Genomic DNA, 18044 nt, shown 5'->3' on the forward strand with positions numbered 1-18044 from the left:
ATTAGTGAATAAAGTGTTCTGGTCCACTAGGAGTAAGAATCCATAAGAAAATACGTTTCCCTAAAGCCTGTATTATCACGAGTCAATTGAAACTGCATTTTTTATAATTCTGTAAGAAAACTATATTGTGGTATTAGTAGCATTTGTCTTGCAAGCTGTTCGGTTCAAGAGAAGCAAAATGCTGTGGCAGCATGCTTTTCCTTTCTGAGAACTTTTAGCTTTATTGAAAATGAAATCCTGTCACTTAGTCCTGTGGCTGGTATGTTTGCAGCAGCACATTTTGTGCTCTTTATATTAGCGCATGTTACAGTTAAAGCTAGAAGACCTCTGATGTGAGTGACTTATGTTAATGGCAGAACAGACAACTACACAAAGAAATAGTATGAGTTAAGATTCTTTAATTCTTTCATTTTTAAGCAGAAATTAAAGAACCTCTAGTGGATGTCTTTGATATTGTAAGGTGAGAGAACAAGTAGACAGGGTGTTCTTTCTGTACTCAGACTCTTTTAATTGATTGTCTATCTTCGGTTCTAAGCAAACTGGATTTTATTGTTGCTTAAGAACAGAGGTTGCCTAGCAAGATTGAACTGTATTTAGGAAGGTTTCACTGTATTTAGTGAGAAATCACACCTGTGGAATCTGACACCTAAATGTGAAGTTTAAACAATCTTTTGAATACTTTCAAATGCTAATTTTAATTTCTCAGATCTTCATAAAAAAGAAACAAGAAAAGCTTGTGAAACCAAGAAAACTCTTTTTAAGCATGTTATATTTTTCAGAATGTTTTTATAGGCTTTCGTTTGAGGTGTAATAATTTTAAACCTCTCTGTGAAACAAGGAAGAATCACCACAAAAAAGAAAAGAAAGTAGCATTTGCGATAACTGCCTTGTAAGATATGATACATCTACAGGGTTTGTTTCTGTGAAACTTCAAATAATTTCCTTCTTTTCTTCAATACGGGAAGGGTTATTCTGTTTAGTGATCAACTGCAATGGTTACAGGATATGTTACTTCAGTATTAAACTTGGTTTTGGAAACAAAAAATCCTATTTTGCTTTTCTGGGGAAGTGTAACTACAAAGTACAATTTGATATAAATGTTTCTGCTGAGAAGGAAGTACTAGAGCAGTTAGCATGATAAACTTTTCCAGTGCCTGAAGGCTCCCAGTAGGGGCATATACAGAGCTGTGATAATGAATTTGTGCCTGGTAACAACTAATAGCTATTCCTAACACCCTTTATATCCCTCCTCCCACTATTTCTGGTTTTGTATCAGTTTGCTACTAAATCAAGCAGATAATTTACTTGTGATTTTTGTCCATAGAGTAGATATTTCCTTAGCTAGAGCACTTCTTTCGCGTGGCTGCATCTGTGCTGTCCTAATTTTAACCAGTATCATGGATGCCTGAATGTGGTAGGGAAGCAATAAAGGCAGGGTATGTAGTTACACTGACCTCTGCTCCTTTGTAAGAATTGCTGAAATTCCTTGGTTGGAAATGATGGAAAATGTTACTACTGTTCTTCCTATAATAATGTTATGGCTGTTTTTATCATGGGTAAAGAGGATTTTCAAGTGGGTGGCTGTTTCTTCTGGCCTTTTGTGGTAGAAAAATAAAGGCACTCTGCTTTGAAATATTCAGACTGTGGGCCTAATGATGACTTAGGATCAAACAAATGAGACTTCAACTCTTTTTAGGGTGAGCGCTGTATTTCTTGCATGATTCAAAGAATTACTGTCTATAACTTTCAGTATATAATAGTTCTGATAAAAGAAGGTTTTTAGATTCAGCACAGCTGCTTTTCATCAGATGTGGATAGAGAAGCAACCGTACCCTGAAGTTTTCACAGGCAGCCTTTATAGCTGGTAAAGGCTAGACTTGGTGTTTCAGATGCATGAGTGGGCGAAATAAACAGTAAAATCTCATGACCACTTTCAAAGCTTCTTTATATATTATAAAATATAATGAAGTCATTATTTTACTGAAAATATTGTGGAAAAAGAATGTAGTTCTTATTCATACTGCAGGGCTTACCTACAGTGTGAATGTATGGCCATGTTGAATTGTTCTTATTAAAGAAGAAAAGTTCTACAAACATTCAGAATATGCAGTATTTAGTTTCTAAATTTTTCTCACCTTTCTGACAGAATGAGACCTATGTTTTCTTTATTTCTCAGTTTCACGCTTAAAACAGTCCTGTGTTGTTTTTTATTTAAGGGGCATATTTTTTTCTTATAGTAATTGTCTCTACCTGCTTATTTTGGTGTTAAGACAGCATAGCATACACTGAATGGTGAGACTGCTGATGTTGGAACAGCCTGGTGAAAGCAGGATTCAAAGAGCTCTGCCCAGAGCTGCTGAGCTGGGGCCAATAAACCTGGCTAGGTTCAGTGAGGCTGGACCAGCAGTATGAATCAGATGCACCTGAGCAGGCCTTCCCTGGGATTTCCTGGGGAGGTGATATGTTTTGCTTTTTGTGACAGTGGATTGTAACTGACTTCAGCATTAGATCTGTAGTGTTTACTGGCTTGTTACCCTATATGCATAAATGACTAGCTTAGCAATGTGCCCATAAAAGTGCATTATTGTGGTTATTGTGATTCTAAACTGTCAGACCCCCCCCCCGTGCTATTTTAGTTAGATAAAAGTGATACAGAACCTTTTTTTTTTTTTTTCTTTTGAACTGCCTCCTGTTTTCTTCTGAGTCTAACTAAATGTATAAGTAGACCATCTCTGAAGAGTAGACTTCATTTTGTTTAGAGTATGCAGGCCATCTGGATTTGATCCAGAAGACTGGAGATGAGTAAAATTGTCAGGAATCATTTAAACTTTGACTAATCCAGGGAGGTCTATGACAAGCCCTGCTGTTCTGTTTTTATCTAGCCTGTGTGTTGTGTTTCAAAAAGGAATGCATTTTTTGTTTAATAGCAGTACTTTCTTTTCAGTTAAAGTCGCAATACCTACTCAGATCTCCCACTTTTAGGCTGCAAAGATGCTTTATTTAAGTAGGAGATAGGTGTTTTCACGTATAAATAATGGGAAGAAGGTAGGAACAAAAGGGACTACTTTCTTCCAGCTAAATGATGACCTAGAAAAGAAGGGAGGTAGCGTTGAGGAAATAGCATAGTTAGTGAAACTTCTCTTTAGGGAGGATGTTTAATAAGTGAAAAGAATGTTGGTAAGGTGTGGCTCCTTTGTGGAGAAAGGGGAAGGCAAGCCCTTTTCACATATCGCATTATCTATCAGACCCCGAATGCTGCTTTGACATACAGCTTTCAAAATGTCCTGTTAACCTGCAAAACTTAAGCAATGTACTTCGAATCTTTCATTATCTTTTGAACACTACTTTTATTTGAGAACTAATGGAAAAAATATAGCCTAAGAATATGTGCATGAAGTATGCTGATCTCAAACCTAACTGTATAATATCAGGGAAGAGATCCCCTCCTTTTCTTTCCTTGTGTTTAAGCTGTAGCTTATCTTACACCATGGCTTATGAATTATTATTTTTAACTAGAATTTACAGTTAACTGTACATGAAGTTTCTCCTAAAACGCCAGTAATGTAGTGCATACAGACAAGATAAGATGAATTAATTTGCATAATAATAGTACTAAAAGGTTTGACAGGTGCCAGTAGCCAAGCTTGAATCCCGTATCCATTGTACTTCATTATTAGTAGTACTTGAGCTAGTTTGCACGGCATATACTTTTGCTGTGATTCCATGGCTTATTTGTTTAGAATGGGCAGGCCAAGTCTATTTGCTCTTGGCTTCCAAACTTTACAGTCTTTACTGCTTTTCCGTGGTATTATGTAGTAACATGCTAACTCAGTGAGAATTTAGAGGATACCAAAAACTTCTGCGGAAATCATCCTACAGAGATACTTTTATGAGTAATGACTGTCTTTTAATTAAAAGGTAAAATTACAACTACTTCATATGTGTAAATTAACATTCAGTGTTGCTACTTTACTATCTGAGATGTGAAAAATATATCCACATTTCTGTTTCTAGCTTCTGTCACATTAAGTAGAACAGTTTCTAACTTCCTGTCTATATGCATTTGATAGTTACTCTTGTCTGAAGACATCCTGAAAAGATAAATGAACTTTGTGTTCCCTGGTGTAATAGTTATTATATAGTAGTTATTCCCATCGACTCAGCACTAGTGAAGATGCACTGGGAATGCTGTGTCCACCTTGGAACTCCAGGACAACAGAAATGCTGGCAAACAGCAGAGAATCCAGAGAATGCTGTTAGGACAGCTAGGGGTCTGGAACATGTGCTGCAATAGAAGAGACTATAGTTTAGCCTGAAGAAGGGAAGGCTGAAGATGGTTAAACAGTGGCTTTTCACTACCTGCAGGGAGAAATTGTAAAGAAAAATGGAGTTCTGACTCCTCTTGGATGTGCCTCCATTGATAGTGGAGTTTGACAAGTACAGAAGATGGTTACACTTGAAGGGATTCTGCTGGAATAAGGGAGAGGTGTGTGAGAGTGGTAAAATGTGAACTCATCACCCAGAGGGCTCTCTAACTCTGGAGATAGTCAGAACTTGGCTGTATTAAGGCCTTGAGTGAACACATTTAACTTTATGTAGGCAGCTCTGTTTTGGGCAGGAGGTCGTGTTCCAAAGTCTCTTCTCCAAAGGCATTTCAAGTCTAATTTTTGCCATGATTCTGTTATGTCAGTTGTTAATGTTATGGTTGATTCTGCCTAAGCTGTACATCATTTCTGTGGTTCGTATGGTTATTGGACAGTGGTGAACCACTGAGAATAGAAGGAAAAGATTGGGGGTATGTGACTCAGGAATTGGACACATTTTTATGCTAGCTGCAAATTGCAATTGTTTGCGTAGAGTTAGAGCTACAATTCAATTCCAAGCAGCTTTAAGAAAAACAAATAAAAAACCAACTAGATGTCTTTAAGAATAAGCAATGAATCATACAGAAAAAATCAGGCATAAATGATGACCTGTGTGCTACACCTACTTATTTCTTTTTTGACTCTTTAAAAAATGTGTGGGGAGATAAATGTCCAGAATTACCATTTCCTTTTTGAATTTAAGCAGTAATCTTTCCCTCATTTCTGTATGTAATTCTTTGTGTTATTTAAACCTTCTCTGCAGCCTTCTTGAAAAATATCGAGTTCTGGAATCAGTATTTTGTTAATAGTTGCTTAAGTGTCACGTACAGAGACAAAATAATTCTGAAGTATAATAATTTTTCTGCTGATAAGTTTAAAAGGGCTTTTTGTTCTTTTTATCACCCTTCTACACTGAGAACTTCATTTTGGTTGGCTGCATGCAATGGCCATTATTTTATTAGAAGCTACTCTAGATATAATTTATCATTCTGTAATAATTACCCGTATTCAAGTTGTTCGCTTCAAATGTGACAGCACTTGAGTTTCAGGAAGTTAGTGTAACACACTAGTGTGAACAAATACTGATTTTTCTGATTGTCTGAAGAACGTGTCTCAGCCTGAGAAAGAAGTCCATCCTTGGAAATCTCAGTCTAGACTAATCCTTAATTAAAGCTGCTTAATATTAAAAGATTCAAACATTACTGCCGGTTAACAACAACAAAGCTATTCTAAGCTATGACTATTACTAACAGCTTTTTAGTGTAACAATTGTATATTTGAATTAATTTCAGTGACTTAACTGATTTCCAGTCCTACTTAATGGAGGAATCCATAATTCTCAGTGTGGTGGGTTTTTTTTTTTTGTAACTCTCTTAAACAATGTTAAAGGGAGTTTTGAAGGCATTAACTATTTCAGTGAGATACCTGAGCACCAAACACATGATGTAGCTTGCTTGACTATTTAATTTGTTGCTTAGTAATTTTATGTACTGAGTCTATGACATTGTTCTTGTAGGTTTGTCATCTCTTACTATTTCTATATATATGTAAATACATTTTCAAAACTTTTTGTAGATTCAGTGTGTATCTGTTTAGATGTGCACTGGCTGCATTTCTAATGAATAAATATCTATAAATATAAATGACAACTGATAGGTTTCTTCCAACTGGATCTCTCTTCCATTATTTGGTTATTATCTTTATGATCATTGACATAAAATTCATAGAAAGTTTTGTATATTGCTTGTGGCAAACGCATATAAAGCTCTTGTTTAAGTAATGTGATTAGTAGTCATCTGAAACTTTTCTCTCACTAATCTAATATTTCTGTTTGAATTTTATTACTCTTAAATTGAAATACTGTTTTGCAGAGACAACCGTCTTGTCTTTTGCAAGTACTGATTTTGCTAATACAGAAACTTAACATATTGGTCAAGCACTTTCTTTAAAACAGATCATGGAAAACGAAAGTAATCATTTTTGACTGTATGGGAATCTAGATGTTACACAGCCTGCATAACCTTCTCTGGAGGGAGGGAGATGAACATGTTAAGTGCTTTTGCTGATTGGTACGGAACTCTTCCTTGATTACTGGCTTGATGAAAATTCAGTTTTGATTGTTAAACTTCTGCCCAGCAGCTTTGCACCTTAAAGTCCTATCTAGTCAGTGCTCTAATAAGTTGTTATTGCTTGTAGTATTTTTAATAGCTTCCTTATGTCTGTTTTGTATAAATGGGAGGCACTGACACAAAAATGGGAGAGTGATGAATCCTTTTGCTCATATTTTCAAAAGGATTTGTGGAGGAGGACTGGGTGTTTTTTTATTTTTTTAAGCTCTAAATTTTGAGTTTTCTGCTAATGCACTTATTTTAAAAAATGTGAAAGCCTGGCATTAGGTCAGTGTGCTTGGTGCTAATAAAAGCTTTTGCTAGGTTGTATATATTAGTATGCTTGCAGACTGCCTAACATTTTCCTGCGTTCTTCAAAATTTTGTGATAATTTTCTTACGCCCAAATCAGCTTCCTGTAATTAAAAAAAAAAAAAAGTATCCATATAAGGATAGCAGTAGAATGCTGAGGATGACTTGAATGCCTTTAGATAGTGCTCTACCAGCCACTAGACCAGGCTGCCCAGAGCCACATCCAACCTGGCCTTGAATGCTTCCAGGGATGGGGAATATTTCAACCAACAATACAAAAGGCCTTAAACGTAATCAAACTTGCAATTTCAGCAGAATTGCATATGAAAGAAAAACACTGAAGCAGTTTGTTTTTGTGATCTAGGCAAATGTAGGTTTGCTTGGGTGCAGCCAGCTCCAGGGTCATTGTTGTCACAGCTGAAGGGTTAGTTGTTGGACATCTTGCAACTCAGGCAAGTACTTGCCCAGAGGCGCTTGCTGCTAATCAGGAAAGAAGGGTGTGGAAATACTTTCTGAGTTAGGTATCAGGAAATGCTGCTACAGAATGCCTGGCAGAAGTTTGTCTACTGTTTCTGTGAAATTTTGTCATATTCAGTCAGAAAAAGCAGCAACTTAGGAACTTTGCTCTGTGTATTCACTGTGTCCTTCAGCGCACTGGCAGAAGTCTGGTACTGTATGCACAGGAGAAGCAAATCTTAGATTATTTTAGTTTTCTGCAGTTGCAACAATTTTGGAAGCTTGAAGCTTTGATTAGTGATTTCTCAATTTGACCTTGACTCACAGTGGTTGAATTCTCTAACAGTATGCTTTCCGTCATCATTCCAAGGCTCAGCGTTGCTCTGAGGAAAGAATCTGAGACTATGTTCCTGCTGAAGACCCAGCTGCTGTATTTTGTGCCTTAAATGTTAGGGCTTGTAAGGAAACTTATCCCTTGCTCTTCTCTTTTTAAAGCTGCCTTCTCCATTGAGGTTAGTGGCAGCTTTATTCATCGTAGCCCTTCGTATTCCTTTCTGTTAAATTTTTATTGGTTTCTTGAATTGAATAATTGATTTAATTCTGTAAAAACAAACAAACAAAAAAAACATCTACTACTTCAGACCTGCGTTGACCTTAATGAACTGTAAGCACAATATACTATTCAGTTCTTGTATTGACTGTACAGGATGGAAATGGTGTGCTGCTAAACCTAGTTATATAGATAATATTAACAAAAATGTTCCTCAAACAAAATTTTATTTCCAGGCTGTCTTGTGAAACTGACAGTATACTTTCGTGACTCCCATCTACAAGAAAGGTCGTAAGGAGGATCCGGGGAACTACAGGCCTGTCAGCCTGACCTCGGTGCCGGGGAAGGTTATGGAGCAGATTGTCCTGAGGGAGATCACGTGGCATTTGCAGGACAACTGGGGGATCAGGCCCAGCCAGCATGGGTTTGTGAAGGGCAGGTCCTGCTTGACCAACCTGATCTCCTTCTATGATCGAGTGACCCGTCTGGTGGATGAGGGAAAGGCTGTTGATGTGGTCTACCTAGATGTCAGCAAAGCCTTTGACACTGTCTCCCACAGTATTCTCCTGGAGAAACTGGCAGCCTGTGGCTTGGACAGGTACACCCTTTGCTGGGTAAGGAGCTGGCTAGAGGGCCGGGCCCAGAGATTGGTGGTTAATGGAGTTAAATCCAGCTGGCGACCGGTCACGAGTGGTGTTCCCCAGGGGTCGGCGCTGGGGCCTGTCCTCTTCAATGTCTTTATTGATGACCTGGATGAGGGCATTGAGAGCACCCTCAGTAAGTTTGCAGACAACACCAAGCTGGCAGGAAGTGTCGATCTGCCTGGGGGTAGAGAAGCCCTACAGAGAGATCTGGACAGGCTGGATCTCTGGGCTGAAGCCAACGGGATGAGGTTCAACAAGACCAAGTGCCAGGTCCTGCACTTCGGCCGCAACAACTCCAGGCAGTGCTACAGGCTTGGGGCAGAGTGGCTGGAAAGTTGTATGGAGGAAACGGACCTAGGGGTATTAGTCGACGCTCGGCTGAGCATGAGCCAGCAGTGTGCCCAGGTGGCCAAGAAGGCCAATGGCATCCTGGCTTGTATCAGAAATAGTGTTGCCAGCAGGAGTAGGGAAGTCATTCTCCCTCTGTACTCAGCCCTAGTGAGGCCCCACCTCGAGTACTGTGTCCAGTTTTGGGCCCCTCAGAGGAGGGCGAAGAAGCTGGTGAGGGGTCTGGAGCACAGGCCTTATGAGGAGCGGCTGAGGGAGCTGGGATTGTTCAGTCTGGAGAAGAGGAGGCTCAGGGGAGACCTCATCGCTCTCTGTAACTACCTCAAGGGAGGTTGTAGTGAGCTGGGGGTCAGCCTTTTCTCTCTTGTAACTAGTGACAGGACGAGGGGGAATGGCTTCAAGTTGCACCAGGGGAGATTTAGGCTGGATGTTAGGAAATACTGCTTTTCTGAAAGAGTTGTCAGGCGCTGGAACGGGCTGCCCAGGGAGGTGATCGAGTCACCGTCCCTGGAGATGTTCAAGAAACGTTTAGATATAGCGCTGGGAGACATGGTTTAGTGGGGTTGTTGGTGGTAGGTAGATGGTTGGAGTGGATGATCTTGTAGGTCTTTTCCAACCTAGCTAATTCTATGATTAGATCATACATCTTTTGGGATTATTTTAAGACTTACATATCCAAATGTAAACTGTCTGAGAATTTATTTGCCTGCTTTTTAGTTAATCTATGCTTTGTATCTATTGCTCATCTATAGTTAAGAACAAGCAGACATTTTTAACAAACTGTGAAGCTGTGTGGACCAGTGCTAGCCAAGAGTGTAGAAGCAGACACTGTTAATTGAGGTAGTGGCTCATTATTTCTCTAGCACTGGAAGATGTGATGTGACTTCCAGTTGCTTTCTCTTTCAATTTAAGTCATCACATCACCCTTTTCATAGGAAAATGCAGATGGCTTTTCTCCGGCTTGAGACTAAATAGGGAAGAGAAATGTGGGGAAGATAAATTTGTACAGGCTGAACTCTTGTAAGAAAAGTTTACGTTTGCATGTTGTTCCAATCATGCCTCATATATCTCTTATAGCTGAAGAATTAGGCACATTACTAATATTAACAAAATCTGCTTTTACCTTCACAGATAAATTTGAGCAATTTTGGGCTATAAATCGAAAACTCATGGAGTATCCTCCAGAAGATAGTGGATTTCGGTACATCCCATTTAGAATTTATCAGGTAGGAGACAACAAAATAAAACAATTTTATTAAACTCTTCACCTAAGGTGTCGCATATCGTAATCTTGGCTTTTCATAATTATACTTTCCCTTTTCTAAAATGATTGTGAAAGTTAATGTGAATTAGTACAGATGAGCTGGATTGTATTTATTCTAATAAAGAATTTCCATTCATTGTGTTGTGAGTAATACTTAAGAATGTGCTAAAGCTAGTATAGATGATAGTTTGATGTGTAAAAACTAAACATGGAGACTACTTTGAATGCAAAATGTGCTTTGAAATGGCTAAACCAAGCACTTGAGAATGTGCACCTTTTCCCTTAACCGCTGTGTAGGCTTCTTTTCTTGCTGGTGTTAGAAAGTAAAATTCAGAGGCATAGATGTTGCATCCAGTTCTTACGTTTTTCTTTTATTATATACTTTACAATACCAAACAATTTTTGATTCTTTTTTCTGATCTAACACACCAGTGCTGTTTTACTCAACAGTTTGTTTGTAAGGATTCCAAGGAATAAGTCTCCAGTGTTTTGATGTCCCCTCTGTTTTTATAGCATTATGGTCATGATGAACTTCAGAACTAAGCACGGTTGAAAGCTATGTAGTCTCCCATCAACTAGAATTCTGCTCTGATCTGGCTTTGAAACATTTTCAGCTATTCACATTTGTTTTGCATCTGTCACGTTAAAAAAAAAATAAAAATCTTGTGAATAATCTATTACTGCTTTATAACAGGTTTTAATAACACATTAAAATCTGTAAGACTATCACTGTTGCTATGAGACTGAAATATTTTTTTAATATTAGATACAAGACATTTACTGTCATAGTGAAACCTTAGATTGAGAACAGAAATCAGTTATTTTGGTCAGATATCGTAGCAGGTGACGAGGTTAGTCTAGGTATCAAAAAGTATGCATTAGGAAAAGCGCTTTGCTCAGCGTTATTTCTGTTAGACAGCTGATTTGGTATTGTGATAGATTTTTGCATGTTTTAAGTCATTCTGTTTAAAAAAAAAAAACACAAGCATGGATACATGAGTTAAAAATGTTATTTGAATGAGGTAGAGGACTTAAGACTTGAGTGAAATTTTGATATTGTGTGATTTCATGCTATAAAGTTTTAAAAAAATTTGTTTTGTGTTTATACTTTTATTCAGTAATGCTAATCTGTAAAGATACTTTGAGGTTAGCTCCTTCCATTTCCCTTCTGAGCACGGTCAGTATGTCCTTCTCCACGATGGACGTTAGGTCGATATTGTCCTCCACCTCTTCCAACTTGTCGGCATTGTCACTGATGTCGAACTTCTCGATCTCCTCGTTGATTTGGTTCAGGTCCTCCATCGAGAGGCCGGAGGCGGGGGCGACAGGGCAGTTGCCCTTCAGGTGGACCTGGAGGCTGCAAAGGTGAATGTAGCTCTTGTGGCAGTGGATGCATTTGTGGGGACGCTCCCGGGTGTGGAGACGCTTGTGCAGCTTCAGGTGCACAAACTGGGTGAATTTGGCTGGGCACAGCTTGCACTGGTAAGGCTTCTCTCCAGAGTGGAGCCGCAGGTGGGTTTTGAGATTGCTGGTGCTGCTGAACCGCTTGTGACAAACCTAAGGGGGGGGGCAGAGAAACACTGAGTGAGTGGGAGGGGATTTTATGCTTTAAATCAGACGCCTAGGAGGAGATGGCAGGATGAAGCAGCGGCTTTTTATATCTTCACACTTTCTCACCGGGGGAAAAAAATCCCCAGCTTTTCTATTTAAATATTGCTGAACGGCATTTTGAGTGTGGTGATGGCAAAACTGTAGCGGGCAGATGCTGCCTTAGCTGGCTGAAGGCAAGCGTGCTCTCCCACCGACACTGGTGCACCAGGGCTGGAAACAGCCGCGACACGGATGTGAATCCCGAGCACCCACTGGTTTGTCACGCAGCTGGCTGCATGGGCTGTGCACACAGGGCAAGGAGGGCACGGGCCCTGCTGTCCTGTCAGCCTCCAAGGGAAGCTGTCTCTGCATGTGTTACATACCTGAAACTCGTGGGGCTTCTCTCCTGTGTGTACCAGATAGTGCTTCTGGAGGTGAGCCAGCTTCACCTCTGGAGTGTGAAGCCTTTATTGCAAGTCTGGCATTTAAATTTTCAGTGCTGCTCTTCTTAACATTTCTCAATATTTTTAGTAACGTTCCTCTTTCTTAAAAGATAGATGTAGGTGTTTCTAGCTTTTTTTGTCTTGTTGCTTTGTGCGCTGGAAACTGCTCAGAATTTTCAGAAAGTGTTGTGAAAGGTGAGATTATAATTTGATTCCAAACAGAAAGTTAATTTCTATAATTTCAACATAAATTTGCAGTACTCAGTGACAGACTTGCATATACTGAAATAAATGAGTCAGAAGTATTCTTGAAATCTATTTTACTTCAACACCAACAGATTCACGTTAGCATATTGCTAGTAAAAGTCAACATCGCATTCTAGTTGACTATTTTCATATTCCTACGTAAATTTCTGACATTCAATTTAGTCTGGGTTTGTATTAAATTAGGCATTCATCCCTTTTTTATTCTTATACAACAGTTCTGTAGATAATTAAACCTGTGCAGGTGGATGGCAGGAGCTTACTAGGCATTGCATTCAATGGGAAGAGTTCCTCCTCTTATTCTCCCTACCTTCCATTGTCCCGAAAATATTAGAAGAAAATTCTGTGAAGGGAACTGTAGAGAGTAGTGGTCTGGGGGTTCTTTTTGGCTGTGCATGAGTTTGTTTTCCTTCAAAGAAATGTGCTTTGATGATGGTAACCAAGAAAAATCAGTCTTTATGGCTCTTAAAAATGCCGAAAAAGAAATGCAATAAAGATCTGGTATGCTTTTCAGTGAAGGTCTGATATCTTCAAAGCTCAAACGCTCTCTCATTTGTAAAGTTTGTCTGTTAAAACGTGTTTCTGAAGAATAATATGATTCATACCTCTTGTGGTATCCAAATCTGATGGTGTGTAGAGGAGAAAGATGGCAGAAATACTAACATAGTACTTGAGTAAGTCAGAACTAAACTAACCACAGGTAATTTTAAGCCTTTGTCCAGCACTACTTCTTTTAAGAGCAGCAGCTAAGACTGGACTGGAATCCTAGCATCTGCCGTAGAAGATGAAGAAAAAGACTGCATGTAGCTAATGTGATTTTAAGTTAGCTAAGAGATTTGGAGATTTTATTACAACTGTCATAGTTTAAAGTGTGTCTTAAGGAACTTGTGCAGTTGAAGCTTTGACATAAGTGGAAACTTTTTCTACCAGAGATGGTTTAAAAAGTGACTATTTTTTGGTGTCACTTTTACTTAGACATTTCAAAAATAAATAAATGTGTCCCCCATTGTCTCTTCAGAGATACAAGCTACTGTCTTCAGTTGACAGTTGCATAAAACCTTCTCTCTGATAGTACTGTTGAATAGAATCCCTTTTTCACTTGAAGAGAGAAAATAATCACAATGCTTTGTGTGTATCATGCATCTAAGAGTGTTGCTTTTCTGGTGTGGTACACTAGCTAGTTTGTCTTGAGGATTTCCGCGTGTTTAAGATGGCTGGGTTTTGCATTTTACAATTGAACAGACTGTAAGGCTGGTAAGCGACAAGAAGTTTTCTTCAGTCCGCAGTAGGACCTCTGGCTCCAGGCACTGAAGTGGTGCTTGTTAGTCAGATGCTGATAGACTGCCCTGGTAAACCACTGCATGCTATCTTGTGCTGCAGATGGGAACACCGTCTCGTTGTTGTTGTTTTTGTGCGCCTAGTCTGTACTCATCCAGGAGTTTTGATATCTCTCTCTCACGCCAGCTTTCCCGCACTCTCACCGGGTCATGCTCACCCACTTGTTCTTGGTTGCACTCTGCATGTTGCTTCCTGTCAGTCTCTTTCCCTCCTTCCCTCTGGAGTCTGTCCTAAGAGCCTAAAGGATTTGAAGTTTAAATTGTACTTCATTCTTGAGAGTAAAATCATAGAAATATGAAAGAAAATTAGTTAAAACTATTTAGGAAAGGTTCCTTTGAACTTTTCTAGGCAGTCACTTGTTTTCAGGCAGGCTGGTTACTGTCTGTTTGCTGGCCCAAGAGGGAATGATCTAAGATTGCTTGTTTGTTCCTTAATTTGGATACTGGGATGTGCTATGGTATTGAAACAACCTTTTTCTTTGCCTCTGTATTCCAAGGGTTTTGGTTAGGTTATTAATTTTATTGCCTGATTTAATAGTAGGCTTAAGATTTTTCCTATTATAAGTCCCTTAAGATTTCATTATTAGACTTTACAGTTACAAATTGCTATGATATGTATTTGTTTTAGTAATGTGCTTGAAATTCACCATACTTAGTAACGTACTGGCTAAATCGAACACTTTGCTCTTTATGTCAGAGGTGTGGCTTTGAGATGTCTAAATAGATTTACATGTCTACTATGACCTCTTCTCTAAAAATAGCAAGGTGAGAGGGGGAGATTAAACACTTCAGAACATTATGAATATTTGGCTCTGTAAATAAATCGGAAGCCCAAGCACCACCCTTTCCCGAACAAAGGAAGACTTTTTATTCCTGTTTCCACATTATTGTGTAGCTCAAATGATCAATTCCAAAACCCATTAATTATTTAAAAAAAAATTAATATAGCAACGTGGCTTGTGTAATGACAAGTACTCAAAAACTGATCAATTTTTTGAAGGATACTGGATGCACCTGTGAAGTTTTTAAGTCAAGTAACGTAATGAATCTGTCATTCTGTGTTAATAAGTTAGTAAAATTTTTTGCTTTTCTTTTGGGTGGAAAACCTCACTGTATTTCAAGGTTGAATTTGTCAGACTTCAAGTCCAATTTCTAGGTTTTACGTTGCCTTCCACCACTATAAAGCCTTCTGACTTTCTGTGTTCACTAACAGTGATTTGCATAGCTTCAGCTTACTTCATGAGGTGAATCAGTGGAGCTCTCCAGGCTTGCTTACCAGTACTGAAGTTGTTTTGTAGTCTTTTTAAACACCAGCTGCTACTTTGAAAATCCTCAAGACTGGTATTGGCATTCAGGCAAAGTAGAGACAATCTGTAAAGTTTTTTGATTGAAAACCCCGTAGAAATAGTACTTTGAGTTTAGGTAGGATAGAGTTAGCTGCTACTTGAAGCTGCAGATCTGCAGTTTTAACTTTTGTCATAAGATTGTTCAACGTCTAGTCAAGCAGGACTAAAAACGTGACTGCCACTGACCTGAAGAGGGCAACGCAACACAGCCGGTTTTGTTGGCTTATGCAAAATACTCTTGAATATGCTTCTATGTAATATCTTATTGAACTTTACATCTTATGTATTAAAAGCAATCTTTTTGTAAAGAATCTGCTGGTTCTTTAGGCTGGTTTATTTCTTCAAAATCTTTCCTTTACGAAGATTCAGTAGATAATAAAATGATGTGAAATGGTCATTGATTTGAATAAATTTCTGTGCTGAAAGGGAAAAAACAACATTGGTTAATCAGCAGTTGAGTACACGGAACGACTATTCTAATAGCTGGTAGTTCAACACTCAAGAAAGAATAGCATATTTTCACCAGTTTTAAATTACTTCAAAAATGAGAGGTCTGTGAATGAGGAAGCTTTTAAGATTTGGGCAAATATGTTTCATAGGGTCTCATTATAGGAAAGGGAAGTTCTTTGAAAAATTCTGTATGAGCGGGAAGATTCATAAGCTACTATGCAAATTTGTTTACTGTGAAGAGAGCTTATGGAACCCATGTGCAAGATCAGCCTTGTGTCTTTAAGAATCTGTGCAGCAATGGGGGCTGTAATCAGAGTAGAAGAAAAATTCTGAGATTATATTTGCTGTCAGATGTAACTAAAGTTTATGTAAATATGCCTGAGCTATCTGTAAAGCTGTCAATCTAACTAGCTGAAAGCTGTTGTAGAAGTTGCATAGGATGTGGGAGGGAAATGCAGAAAAGAGGAGACTATAAAACTTCAATTTGGGTATTTTCTCTGAGCCGTGGTTGAATTGTTCCCATGCTTGATAGTTTTAAGTTAGCCTGGGCTTGTCACTAGGAGCTATAGTAATACTTCTGAGTTGAATGTAGACATACTTTGCATAAAAAGAATATAGTAGTTTTGCTTGTATGAAAAATAGCTGCTTCAGTTTCTGAAGTATATAACTACTTCAAAACTATTTAGGGATGTGCTCTGTTCTGCCTGTTGAGGAGAATTGGACAATATTTAATTCTATGTCCTTTATCAGATACTCTTAGATCCTGGAAGAGTCTAGGTGTATTGAAAATCAGCAGCATCCCTGCAGTTAATAAGTTCACTTTTAAATAATTATATCGCTTTTTTTTGTTAGCAGAACATAAATTACATTTTAAGTTGTGTTCAAATAATTAACATTTTTGACGGGCGGGGGGTGGGGGTGGAGAAGATTGTCTATTCCTGACTTGGAAATGCATTAATCTTTCCAAATACCTTATGCGCTCCTTGATCACAAATTGGTAGGTTACTTCTTAATCTATTTTTGCAGAATACTTAATTTGTCATCTTTTCTCAGAGTAGACTTATTATAATGAATTTGGATATAAAGAAGTTAATGTCTGCACTAAGTTGAGGATCAATAAATGCAGAAAGTGTTCACTTTTCTAGAAAGTACCCATATTTGTTTGCGCTTTCCTGAATTCTGAAAGTAAGTTGTACTCAGGTAAGTGTGGAATGAAAGAAGCCTATGAGGAACTAGGATGTGGCACCATTCCATAGGAGTACATTATGAATTAACAAGCATAAATGTCTGTGGTTTTGCTACCCATAATCATAAGAGTTTCTTCTAGTTGATCCTAATTGTGGAAAATTTAGGAGAATTACTGGTTTTAATGATGTAAGTAGAATAATAGTATCATATGAATTACCGTACAGTGCAGTGCTCTAAAGCAAATAACATAACATTTGATTTTTTTGGATGTAAATCCGTATCTAAAGTTGTTTTCTTCATAGCTAGTCAATACTCAGTTGTTTACTCTTATGTTAGACTTAGTTCTATATATGCAAATCATGGTACTGCAGATGTGAAAAGCTCTATTCATTTTTTGTCATTTATATATCAGATACCTAATTAATTGTAAATATGAATTCTCTTCTGGACAAGAAATTTAATACTTTGAGGCTATGCTTGCGTTGTGGATGTCTTTTGCCAGCACTCAACAAAACCGTCTCTTGGAACTGCTGGTAGTGTTTGTGTTTTGTTACTATTTGACCTTATTGACTGTTGCCTGCTGGTTTTTCTGTATGAAATCACTCTTAAATGTTGACTTTCTTCTCCTCCTAGGAGCTGTGCAATTTATTTAAGGTTAAATACTGCAAATTCAGGTTTTTTTAGAGAATGTAGATCTGCACAAACAAATGTTATGGATTATTTGAGGAACAAAGCTACAGCCGGAATGGAGTTCAACTGTATTTGTTGTGCATCTTGTAACATCTTGTATGGAACTGGTATTGGAACTTCTGGTTGTATGTATACATGCTCTTGCTAAGAATGACCCATAGAATGTAAGAGCACATTTGCTTTGGATGTTGTTTGTTCCAACTTGTCCAAAAAAAAAAAAAAAAAAAATTCAGATATTCTGCCTCTTGATTTCAGTGCCCCAAACTAATCTCCTTTCCTCAGATCATTTTTGTAAAGCAGCTGGATGAACATAATTTTTCAAACCCTTGTTCCCTTTTTCTTACAACACACTCTGCATAGTTTTTATAGTATGACAGATGTATTCTTTCCCTGTCAGAAATGCTGTAGTGCAGATGGTATCCAATAAAACGCCTATAAAACAAAGCAGTTTGATTTTTTTTTTTTGGGGGGGGGGGGGTGGATCATTGTGAAGCAAAACTGTTGTCTATAGGTAAAAGTATTTTGGTTTACAGCATGTGTTCTCTTAGTTCTAGAAGTTTTTAGCCGTTTCTGGCAAGGTTCACTTAGTTGAGTATGTTTACTATAAGTCTTCAGATGAGTTTTCCAAGATTTTTCATCTACTTTGCTAGTGATAGGTGGCCTGGAGATCTTGATCTCTGCCCTTCCCTCC

General features: G+C 38.2%; 1 protein-coding gene across 4 annotated transcripts in view; it reads left to right on the forward strand.

Annotated features, from left to right (window-relative positions):
• Positions 1 to 18044, forward strand: part of ATG5 (autophagy related 5) — a 76351-nt gene that overhangs the window by 22325 nt on the left and 35982 nt on the right. For all 4 annotated transcript variants that reach the window (XR_002436347.1, XM_021389579.1, XM_021389580.1 and 1 more), the window contains exon 6: positions 9913 to 10007. Coding sequence is in view for 3 of the 4 variants with exons in the window: in XM_021389579.1 (XP_021245254.1) it covers positions 9913 to 10007 (95 nt within the window). In the remaining variant the exon portion in view is untranslated. The remainder of the gene's footprint in view (positions 1 to 9912; positions 10008 to 18044) is intronic.

Source organism: Numida meleagris, chromosome 3, assembly GCF_002078875.1.
Source record: "Numida meleagris isolate 19003 breed g44 Domestic line chromosome 3, NumMel1.0, whole genome shotgun sequence".
NCBI classification, from domain to species: Eukaryota; Metazoa; Chordata; class Aves; order Galliformes; family Numididae; genus Numida; species Numida meleagris.